The sequence below is a fragment of the Arachis hypogaea genome, chromosome 8 (genome assembly GCF_003086295.3).
Source record: "Arachis hypogaea cultivar Tifrunner chromosome 8, arahy.Tifrunner.gnm2.J5K5, whole genome shotgun sequence".
Taxonomy (NCBI): domain Eukaryota; kingdom Viridiplantae; phylum Streptophyta; class Magnoliopsida; order Fabales; family Fabaceae; genus Arachis; species Arachis hypogaea.
This window is the reverse complement of record NC_092043.1, coordinates 3,226,726-3,238,988: the sequence shown is the minus strand read 5'-3', so window position 1 is coordinate 3,238,988 and position 12,263 is coordinate 3,226,726. Positions and strand designations below refer to the sequence as shown.

At 34.6% G+C, this 12,263-nt stretch overlaps 1 protein-coding gene across 4 annotated transcripts; it reads right to left on the bottom strand.

Annotated features, from left to right (window-relative positions):
- Nucleotides 1–1,998: 1,998 nt before the first annotated feature.
- On the bottom strand, nt 1,999–5,335 carry LOC112705686 (uncharacterized). 4 transcript variants are annotated; one of them, XM_025756594.3, is made up of 8 exons: nt 4,490–5,335; nt 3,940–4,045; nt 3,727–3,801; nt 3,560–3,631; nt 3,010–3,113; nt 2,850–2,927; nt 2,595–2,689; nt 1,999–2,460 (listed from the first exon to the last, which is right to left on the bottom strand). In XM_025756594.3, the coding sequence occupies exons 2-8, from the start codon at nt 4,003–4,005 to the stop codon at nt 2,318–2,320; spliced, it is 633 nt and encodes a 210-aa protein (XP_025612379.1). In that variant the 5' UTR covers nt 4,006–4,045; nt 4,490–5,335; the 3' UTR covers nt 1,999–2,317. The 4 variants fall into 4 exon arrangements, with proteins under 4 accessions (XP_025612379.1, XP_025612378.1, XP_072056504.1 ...); XM_025756593.3 differs by having other exon boundaries at nt 2,611–2,689; XM_072200403.1 differs by lacking the exon at nt 3,560–3,631 and having other exon boundaries at nt 4,490–5,003.
- Nucleotides 5,336–12,263: the final 6,928 nt, after the last annotated feature.

Below are 12,263 nucleotides of genomic sequence, written 5' to 3'. Positions count from 1 at the left end.
TATTTTGGTTCGGAGAAGGTAAGATGGATTTTTTTTTTTGCCAAAAATATATTGTTCATAAAATATTATATTTTTAGATACCATGATTTTTCTTTCTTCTAAAATATAAATAATATATCCTTTAAAATCATGTTAATAACAAAAAAAAAAGATATTTTGCACTCTAAAATCAAATTTAGAATGATATATTATGAGGATCACATAAACAAACAAAAATTTTAATATCATAATAATTAATCGAATTTTTTAATAAAGTTTTTCAAAGGAGTTTTAAAATTAAGAACCGAAGATGGAACTTTATTTATGAAATAAATAGCATGATGAATGCCATAAGGCTAAAAAAGAGAGAAATATTTTATTAAAACATAAGGCACAAACAATAATTAAAATATGTTGATGTTTGTATTGGACTCTCCTATTTTATTGTTGGAGAATTTCAATACCATTATGTTGATGAATAATTCTCTTTGGTGAAAAAAAAAACATTGATAAAAAATTCAGGTCCATTATTTAAAGAAATGATTTTAACTTTAGAATTAAATTAAGCTTCAACTAAAGCAATAAAATTCTTAATATATTGTGAGACTTCACTTTTTTATTTTAATAAAATAATAACCTAAGTGAAAAAGACTAAAGTCACAAATAATAGTTAAGAAATATTTACTATTATGAATTGAATTTTGATGCAAAAAAATCTTATATATTTAAATGAAATAATTAAAAATGGCATTAGCTCTATTTGAATAGCTAGAGAATGAGAGTTTTCTTTACTTTAAAAATTGATATACATCACAAACGTTATCAAGATTTAAGAAAATAAAGAGATATTGCTTACGTAAAATATTGAGTCTTTGTCTAAAAATGTGTTATAATATGAAATGTCACAAAGTTGAGGGAGAGATGAAGGTAAGATGTATATAATTTATTGAGTATTTTGATAACAGTTTATTGTTGTGAAAGACTTTCTCTAGGATGTTCAACCTTGCTGTTAGCCAACCCAAACCAATCACCCTCAACCTCTTAGATTCATGTAAAGTACATGAAAATTGAGAAAAAGTGCATTAACAAAAGAGTGTGAAAGTAAGCTTAGAAATAGAAATCGAAATCAAATTAAAATAAAATTGAGGCAAATATAAGATATAAATAAAATTAAAGATGAAAAAAATTTGACAATGCCCTTATAATGTGCAACAACTTGAGATCAATTAGGCATACGAACAATTACGAGTTTAATTTTGGAGTAAGAAATAAAAAAAAGGTTTGAAATAATATGATCAGTTGCATCCGAATCAATAATTCAAACATCATTAAAAATTAAATTGTAAAGAAATTTTATTTAAGATTGAAAAAGTATGAGTGGAACAAAAGAAATGAGTATCCAAACTTGGACTTGGAAATAGTCCAATTTGAGAAGAACCATTGGCCTTTTTAATCCTATTTTCTAAAGCATTTGTTTCGGTCGATTTTAAAAAGGTTTAATTACTTTATAGGTCCTATTGTTTTACTAAATTTTCAATTAGGTTCTTATACTTTTTTTTCTTTTTAATTGAATCCCTATACATTTTTTTTTAATTTAGTCCTTGTTAATGTTAAACGTTAAAAAAATGTTAGTGAATTGTGAAATTACTTGTATACCCCTAGGAGCCTAATTAAAAAAAATATAGAGACCTAATTGAAAATTTAAAAAAATTATAAATATTCAATAAAAAATATTCTTATAATCCCTATTTAATAATTCTACGACATAAAAAATATTTCTATAATCCCTTTTATTTTATCACTATCATTTTTTTCTTATTTATATACAAATTGTACAAAAAATATCGTCTCTTTATTTTTTTGACTTTCAAAATACCTTATCTTAAGAATATATATAAAAAAAAGTAATGATTGAAATGAAACAGAGAAATAGTAGTAATAAGTGTAATATAAAATTCAATTTTCATCACTCAAGTATTTATTATGACCAACATAATGAAAGAACTTGCATATGGCATATGGTAACAAGAATCATTGATAGAATAATAACTAAAATTGTTTACAAAAATTGAGTTCTATATAATTCCTCAAACAAGAGAACCAATTTGGCTGACAAAAACTCAAAAACAAATATATTGAAGAAATCCCTAAAGACTGCTTACTCTAGCATAAACAGATATTCCATCTCCCTTGGATATGATCTTTGCCATTGCAACTGATGCCAAGTGACGCACAGGCCGTTGACAACCAAAAGTGAGCAGGGAATACAATGCATCCTCACACTGTCTTTGCCACAACAAGAGTTTTCTCACCCATAATAGCTACAAGGACAAAGCGGTTATCTAGACTCCAAACAATCATATTTACACCACGTGGAATGTGTAGAGTTCTCTGACAAGGACCATCTCTCTGAGGTTGAGGAGGCATAGGTGGAGGTGGAACTCTCAGATGATATGCCCGAGTCCAGCGACCACTTTTCCCCTAAATGGAAAAAATTTGAAAAGCTATAATGTAGTCAACTAATCTTTGGTGATTTGGGTAACAAAGTAGCCACAACTCTCACTTTCCTTCATAAAAAGAGGAAAAAGAAAGAAAGCAACCATAAAAGGAATTACATTTGATGAATCTTACATGTGACCTGCGTGATTTAGGAATCCATATAATAGCACTCCCATCACGAGAGCAGGTAACAATATTGTCATGATTCAACCTGGAATAAAAGCCGACTAGATTATTAGATAGCAAAAGCATTGAGAACTGGGCAGAAGGCATTTTTAGCTGGAAGAAAGCATAGGAGAGGAGAGGGCCAATCTAGGAGTCAGAACATTCAAAACACTAGTTCCCGAAGATATATATACACAGCCACCTACCATGAATTCTTAAATTTGGGAAGATTTTCTCCTTTCCAATTTTCTGATATGGAAAACCGAGATGCTACTGCACATCCACTGCAAAAAATGAAGCAAAGGGCATTAGCACACAAAAATTTTATCTATCAACCAGCATATCAGATACTGGAGCAATACAAACCTAAATTGCACATAGTTTACATCATTTTCATGCCTAGATAACACATCTATCTCGTGATTTAGCTGTTTAGTATCATCCACACTTAGTTTACAAGCATTCCAGACCTGTAAAATCTTGAAATTAGATAACAAAGTGTAAAGCTGAAAATCCATTTCAATAAATACATGATTGGTTTAATTAAAGAAAACTTAATCCCCCTCCCCCTCTTTTTTTTTCTATGGGTTCTTTTCTTCCTTTCTCTTCCTCTGCTTCTGTGAGCATTAAACATCTTGATTGTAAACTTCTCTGAAGCTACTTAATATGAAAAGCTAAACACTCATTTAGATGTTAGCACTTAACAATATGTCAGAGATAGTTGGGTACTCTTATAAATGGAAAATGATCAAACACCTCACAAGTTATTTTTACAGTAAATTTTAGTTGAGGCTGTCTTGTTAGCATATGATGACCATTAAAGCCTATACAATATGGAATTCAAATATATGATAGAGGAAATAAGAGATATTTTTATATTCAAACATGTATGATGTATGTATCAAGAGATATGTACCCTAGCAAGATTATCAGAGCTATCAGTGACAAAGACAGTCCCATTAGCATTACCAGTGACAAAGACAGTGCTCTGCTTCATTTGAGACATGAAAACAGGACGAAATTTGCTGAAATTAGGAGAAAAATTAACAAGAAGACAAACATGAACATCACAATGCTGGATACCTTAGGAACTCTATCCTTTGTTACATTAAGCAGCTTTTCAATAACAATTTCAACTGAACTTTCCATGGCATCTTTCTGGAAAGAATAAACAGAAAGATAGAACAACCTCTTATTATATTCCGAAAAGCCTATAAAAAAATATGTATGGTTGCATTTACCAATATAGGCAAGGGCACAATGAAACAAAGTGGAGTGCATAAAAGGGATAAGAACCTGGTTTTTTAAGCATTTCAACAAGCATTGAAAGAGCAAGCTCTCTAATTGAGGAATCTGAATCATCCAACACCTCAAGCACAACTGTCAGAATCTGATTGAAGTACTGCAATGACGATGAAACAAACATCACAAAAGACAAAAAAGAAAAATCTAATATACTATGCTATGCCGCAATGGTGAAATTTTCTTAGCTTTACCTCGACTGACCCCATTCTCAAAATGTTATAATTTTTTCAAACTATTAATTAGCTCGAATTTTAATTTCTCAGGCTTGCATTCACAGTCCAAATCCCAAAATGAAAGCTTAGAATTAAAATTAAAAAAAAAAAGATAAAACAAAAGTATCCATCTAATACATGTTTCCATCAGCAAGTATGAAGCTTTTTTTGGAGGAGATACATGCTAAGACCTCCAAATTACAGGTTAATGGTCCAGCAACATCAAAAAACAACTTAGTATTATTGATAACAAATCTAAAGGAAAATTTCTAAAATAAAAAATGTATATAGATTCTGAGTAAGGAAAAATAAGGTTATTTCGCCCCTACCTAAGTTCAAGATGCAGAACTTCTTCGGAAACTGTTTGCTGAATTGCGGACCTGCTGAATTAGGCTTCGACTCCATTAACTAGCAGCAGCAATTTGAAAATTTTGCTGATCTGTGGCTGGCGGTGTGCGCATTGATGAGTTTGGGGCAAGAAGGAAAGAGAAAGTTGACGTTGATTGCAACGCTATGTGGGTCTTGTGGAGAGTTCGGAATTCTGAGATATTTGAAGGAGAAAGAACCACAGCTCAAGTGATTTTTGTTACGACATCGAAGCTCCAAGATTTGTCGCTAACACTTCCAACCTTGATTCATCTTTGTTCCGTCGACTGTCGCTGGTAGTGGATGAATGGCCTTCTTCTAGTGGTGACGAGCATGGGAGGGACGCCGAGCAGAGGAGATGCCGCAAGAGGGGACCTTACGGTGGATCCAGCGGGAGCTTAAGAAGTTAGGGTTACTGGGTTAGGAGGGGTGAGTGTGGGACAAAATAATAAGGGATTTTTTGGGAATTTTAAAAATATGATAGTATCTTTGATTAGTTTTTTTTTAAATATGAGAATATTCGTTTATTTAATAGAATATTCCGTTATTTTAAATGTTTTTGTTATGGTAGGGAGTAAATTGAAAAAAATTATATGGTATAGGGACTCAATTAAAAAGAAAAAATATAGGAACTTAATTGAAAATTTGGTGAAACTATAGGGACCTGCAGAGTAATTAAACCTTTTAAAAAACATAAAAAGGTGTTATGCTGCTGTGGAGTCAAGCCCATAAAAGCTTATGATGAATACCCTTGTGCAACCATTTCTCTTTACATTAGGGTATGTGAAGGTAAAAAAAGTGCAAATGATGTGATTGCGCTGTTGGTAGAAGAGGGGACGTGATCATAGAAGTGGAGGCAGCTTTGGTATCTTGGGTCGTCTTGTGGATAATTGTGTTTGCTATAGCAAACATCCACGGTGTGGCCCGCATGACCACAATAGGTGCACCATTTGACAAAACTGCCATGTGTCCAGTATCGAAGGAAGGAGCAGCATGGCCCCGTTAATAGGAAGCGCATCAAGTCTTCATGGTGCAATCAAAATATGCTAGTCATCAAGGATTTCTAAGGTGAGTTGCAACTATCGTTCATGTTTAATAACCTGAGCAAAAAATTTGTTTACTGAAGGAAAAGGGTCGAGCAACAAGTGTTGACAACAAACGACAAAAAATCTTTCATCGAGTCCCTTTAGAAAGTGGGTGATAAAGTCTTGATTTTGGTATCTTTTATTTGGACAAGCACAAACAAAAAGAGAGCATAAATTATCCAAATGCTCCCACAAAGTTTTTAGAGAAATATAAAATTATGTAACAGAAAAAATTCCTTGTTTCAAAGCATACATCCCCTCTTGTAATTCTATAATGCATGAGAGATCGGATTGTGAGAACCGTTTTCAAAGATTAACACAGATAGATGAAGCAGTTGTTAGGCATATGACACTCTGAGTTATGGATGAAAAAAGAGAATGAAAAAATTATGAGAGGTCCAAATTTTTGTATCTCTCCCAAGTTGAGAAAAGAGGATCATTAGGGGAAGGAGAGGTAATGGTGTGTGTGAGGAAGTCATATTTATTGTTAGAAATTATAGCCATGGAGAATGAACGACTCCAAAAATGATAATTATTGCTAGTGAGAACATGTGTTACTATGACAGAGGTAGGACTCCTGGTGAGCGGATATTTTATACGCTTTTTGGCATCATTTTCATATAGTTTTTGTTATTTTTGTTTAAGTTTTATTCTATTTTCATAAGTTTTAGTGCAAAATTCATATTTTTGGATTCTACTTTGAGTTTGTATGTTTTATAATAATTTCACGTATTTTTTGCTGAAATTAAGAAGTTTTGGCAAAGTCTGATTTAGAGACAAAGAAATGACTGCAGATGTTGTCAGATTCTGACCTCCGTACACTTGAAGGAGTATTTTTGGAGCTATAGAAGTCTAAATGGCGCACTCTCAACTGCTATAGAAAGCTAACATTCAGGGCTTTCCAGAAATATATAATAGTCTATACTTTAATCTGGAAATGAAGGTTCAAAATTGGCGTTCAACGCCAGATACCAACCATATTCCTGGCGTTGGACGCCCAAAAGGGAGCAGCTGGCATCCAACGCCCAAAAGGGAGTTCCAAGCCAGCGTTCAACGCCCCTAAAAAGTACTAGCGCGTGGAGACCCCCCAAGCTCAGCCCAAGCACTCACCAAGTGGGCCCGAAAAGTAGATTTTCGCAGCTCTAAATCTAGTTTATCATATTTCTGTAATTTTAGTTATTAGATTAGTATATATAGGAGAAGATCACCCGTGTTTAGGATCTTCTTCCTCCCCCATTTGAATACTTTACTATTTCTATAAGCTATGAGTCACTAACCTCCTAAGTAAAGGTTAGGAGCTCTGCAGATTCTTATGGATTAATAATATCATTGTTCTACTTCAATCTATGCTTGATTATATTCTAAGATGTATCTTCGTTCTTCATCCTAATGAATTGGGAGTGTAACTTGACCGTCATCCCTATTCTACATGGGTTCTTGCGAGTCCTTGACGGGATAGTATTGAACCACAAGCTTGATTATACATCTCTTAGATGACTAATCTACGACTTCATTGGGGACTTCTTGAGACATCAGTTCAGCTAAGGTACGGGGCGATTAGGGCCTTTGGCCCTTTGTGGTATAGGCTAGAATCATTGGAGTAGCGTTCTCTGATCCGGAAGATCCGACCTTATCTATGGCACTTTGAGTAGGATCACCAAGGGAATGGACTGCTAGAGCTTTACCCTCGTTCAGATTGGATGACCGCTGACCCGGCGTTTGATCTGAAGCAGAGGAGATTAATGACCACTAACCTGGCGTTAGTCACTTACAGCCTGCCATGGAATGAATCAATCAGAAGTTGGAGTAGACAGTGAGAAAAGTTGATCCAGAAGGAGGAAGCATCTTTGAAGCCTCAACCGTTCTCCCATCACTGATTCCACATCAATTAAGTAATTCTGTTTTATTATGTTTTTATGCGTTTTTCGTGAAAAACTATATTTTTTATCCGCCTAACTAAGATCTTCAAGATAGCCATTGCTTGTTCAAACCAACAATCTCCGTGTGATCGACCCTCACTCACCTGAGGTATTACTTGGACGACCCGGTGCACTTGCCGGTTTATCTGTACGAAAGTTGCGGAGTCAATTTAGTGCACCAAGTTTTTGGCGCCGTTGCTGGGGATTGTTTGAGTTTGACAAACTACCGGATTATCTTGTTGCATAGATTAGGTACTTTTTACTCTTTTGTTTGAGTCTTTTATTTTCTTTTTCAAAAGTTTTTCAAAATTCTTTTCTTTTCTTTACTAATCTTTATCTTTTGGTTGAGTCTAGTGTCAATTTTTAAGTTTGGTGTCCTTTGTGTGTTCTTTATTTTCTTTAAAATTTTTGAATTGTTCTTGAGTTTTCTTCTTGGTATTCAAATTGTTCTTGTTTCTTTTCTTTGTTTGATCTTAAAATTTTTAAGTTTGGTGTCTTCTAGTGTTTTTTCTCTCTAATTGTCGAAAAACTAGTGTCTTTGATCTAAAAAAGTTTAAGTTTGGTGTCTTTTGGTTGCTTTTCTCTTTCTTTATTAATTCGAAAAATAAAAAAATATATTTTCTATCTTTATTCAAATTTTCGAAAATCTTGCTTTCTTTTTTATTTTGATTTAAAAACTTTAAAGTTTGGTGTTTTCTTGTTTGTGAAGTCAAATTTCAAATCTTATCTTTTTAAATCTTTTCAAATCTTTTCTTTTTAATTTGATAATTTCCTATCTTATCTTTCTTTTGAAATTTTAAAATTCAAAACTTTTTCAAATCATTATCTTATTTTATCTTAACTTTAAATTTCAAATTCAAATATTTTCAAAATTTCAAATCTTTTTCAAATTTTCACCATATCTTATCTTTTCAACTTATTTTCAAATCTTCATCTTATCTTGTTTCAATTTCAATTTCAAAATCAAATCTTTTTCAATTTTTTTCAATTTTTATCTTATCTTTTTGACTTTTTCTTTCCAATTTCAATTTCAAAATCTTTTAAAATCAAATCTTTTTCAATTCTTCTATCTTATCTTATATTCAAATCTTCCTTAATAAGTTACTTATCTTATCTTATTCTCTTTAATACTCTTGTTTCTCTTTTCTATTTTTCAAAACTTCCTAACTAATTCCTCTCTCTTCTATTTTTGAAAACTTCTTACCTTTTTCTCCTCTTCTTTTTTCAAAAATCACCTTTTAATTTTCAAATCTTTTTAGATTAATCAGCTTTTAATTTCCTTCTTGTTTTTCAAATTCAATTAATAATTAAAATAAAAATAAAAATATTTTAATTCTAGTTTTCTTTTTTACTTCTTAGTTTTCGAATTCTTCTCCCCCTTTATTCGAATTCTTCTTCGCATTCCTCTATTTTCATTCTTCTTTCTTCTTCATATCTCACAGAGAGTTCTCTATACTTTTGATGAGCGGATAATTTATACGCTTTTGGCATTGTTTTTAGGTAGTTTTTAGTAAGTTCGAGCTACTTTTAGAGATGTTTTCATTAGTTTTTATGTTAAATTCACATTTCTGGACTTTACTATGAGTTTGTGTGTTTTCCTGTGATTTCAGGTAAATTCTGGCTGAAATTGAGGGACTTGAGCAAAACTCTGAAAAAGGCTGACAAAAGGACTGCTGATGCTGTTGGAATCTGACCTCCCTGCACTCGAAATGGATTTTTTGGAGCCACAGAACTCCAATTGGCGCGCTCTCAACGGCGTTGGAAAGTAGACATCCAGAGCTTTCCAGCAATATATAATAGTTCATGCTTTATTCGGAAATTGACGACGTAACTTGGCGTTGAACGCCAAGTACATGCTGCTGTCTGGAGTTAAACGCCAGAAAAACATCATGATCCGGAGTTGAACGCCCAAAACACGTTATAACTTGGAGTTCAACTCCAAGAGAAGCCTCAGCTCGTGGATAGATCAAGCTCAGCCCAAACATACACCAAGTGGGCCCCGGAAGTGAATTTATGCATCAATCACTTACTCATGTAAACCCTAGTGGCTAGTCTAATATAAATAGGATAAGTTACTATTGTATTAGACATCTTTTGACAGTTTAATCTTTTGACTGTTTAGCCTTTGATTATTCGGTCTCTTGATCACTCAAGGGGGCTGGCCATTCGGCCATGCCTGAACCTTTTACTTATGTATTTTCAACGGTGGAGTTTCTGCACACCATAGATTAAGGGTGTGGAGCTCTGCTGTACCTCAAGTTTCAATACAATTATTATTACTTTCTATTCAATTCTCTTCTATTCTTATTCCAAGATATATGTTACACTTAACTTTGATGAATGTGATGATCCGTGACACTCATCATCATTCTCACCTATGAACGCGCGTGATTGACAACCACTTCCGTTCTACTCTAGGCCGGGTGCATATCTCTTAGATTCCCCAACAGAATCTTCGTGGTATAAGCTAGATAGATGGCGGCATTCATGAGGATCCAGAAAGTCTAAACCTTGTCTATGGTATTCCGAGTAGGATTCTGTGATTGAATGACTGTGACGAGCTTCAAACTCCTGAAGGCTGGGCGTGATGACAAGCGCAAAAGAATCAAGGGATTCTATTCCATCCTGATTGAGAACCGACAGATGATTAGCCGTGCTGTGACAGAGCATAGGAACGTTTTCACTGAGAGGATGGGATGTAGCCATTGACAACGGTGATGCCCTACATACAGCTTGCCATGGAAAGGAGTAGGAAGGATTGGATGACTGTAATAGGAAAGTAGAGATTCAAGAGGAGCACAGCATCTCCATACACTTATCTGAAATTCCCACTATTAATTTACATAAGTATTTCTATCCCTTTTATTTTCTTTTTATTATTAATTTTCGAAACCCAAAACTATTTAATCTGCCTAACTGAGATTTACAAGGTGACCATAGCTTGCTTCATACCAACAATCTCTGTGGGATCGACCCTTACTCGCGTAAGGTTTATTACTTGGACCACCCAGTACACTTGCTGGTTAGTTGAACGGAGTTGTGAGCTTCTCTAACAGTGCCTGGAATTCTTTTATCACAATTTTGTCCACCAACTTTGACATACAAACTCCCAATCTTTTTCTTTCTTGGTTTTCTTTTTCTTGTTTATAAGCAGGAACAGAGATAAAGAACCACTCTTTGATCCTGATCCTGAACCTGAGAGGACCCTAAGGAGGCGTTGACGATAAGCTAAAGCACAACACTTCAGAAGAGACCTCATAGAAATTTTTTAACAAGAAGCTGAAAGCACAAACATGGAAGCCAAGCCTAATAATGGAGGAGAAGCAAGGAAGGTTTTTGGTGACTTCACTGCACCGACTTCTGACTTCTATGGAAGAAGCATCTCCATACCTGCCATTAGAGCAAACAACTTTGAGCTAAAGCCTCAATTAATCTCTCTAATGCAACAGAATTGTAAATTCCATGGACTTCCACTGGAAGATCCATATCAATTCTTATCTAAATTTTTGTAAATCTGTGATATTGTTAAGACCAATGGAGTGGTTCCTAAGTTCTACAGGCTTATGCTTTTAACTTTTGGTATTAGAGATAGAGCTAGGATATGATTGTATTTCCAACCTAAGGAAAGCCTATACTCTTGGGAAACGCTAGTCAATGCTTTCTTGGCCAAGTTTTTTCCACCTCAAAAGATGAGCAAGCTCAGGGTAGAAGTTTAAACCTTGAGATAAAAAGAGGGTGAATCCCTCTATGAAGCTTGGGAACGATACAAGCAACTGACCAGGAGATGTTCTCCTGACATGCTCTCAGAATGGACTATCCTAGGTATCTTCTATGATGGTCTATCTGAGATGTCCAAGATGTCATTGGACCATTCTATTGGTGGATCACTTCACTTGAAGAAAATGCCTAAAGAGGCACAGGAACTCATTGAAATGGTTACAAACAACCAGTTCATGTACATTTCTGAGAGAAACCCTGTGAATAATGGAGTAGCTCAAAGAAAAAAGTTCTAGAGGTTGACACTCTGAATGCCATCTTGGCTCTGAACAAGATCTTGACCCAACAGATCAATATGATCTCTCATCATTTGACTGGAATGCAAGATGTAGCTGGCAACGCTCAAGACACCTCCTATGAAGGAGATGCTTATGATCCAGATTAACCCACTGTGGAAGAGGTGAATTACATGGGATAACCCTATGGAAATACCTACAACTCCTCATGGAGAAATCATCCTAACTTCTCATGGAAGGATCTATAGAAGCATCAACAAGGCTTCACCAATAATCAAGGTGGAAGAACCCATAATAGGTTCAACAATAGACCCATTCCCACCTTCTCAGCAACAGATGGAGACTTCTAAGCAGAGCTTCTCTGACTTAGCAAACATAGTCTCTAAACTCTGTAAGACCACTCATAGTTTCATAACAAAAACTAGGTCCTCCATTAGAAATCTGGAGGTACAAGTTGGTTAGTTGAGCAAGAGAATCCCTAAGATCCCTCCTAAGACTCTCCCAAGTAACATTGAAGTAAACTCAAGAGAAGAGTGCAAGGCCATCACTGTAGAAGCTGAGGCCAAATCTGAAGGGGATACTCTGGCGTTAAACGCTAGTAAGGAAGTTCTTACTGGGCGTTCAACGCCCAAAGAGGAGCCATCATTGGTGTTGAACGCCAGTAAGGGAGTTCTTACTGGGTGTTCAATACCAAAAGAAGCACCATCACTGGTGTTGAGC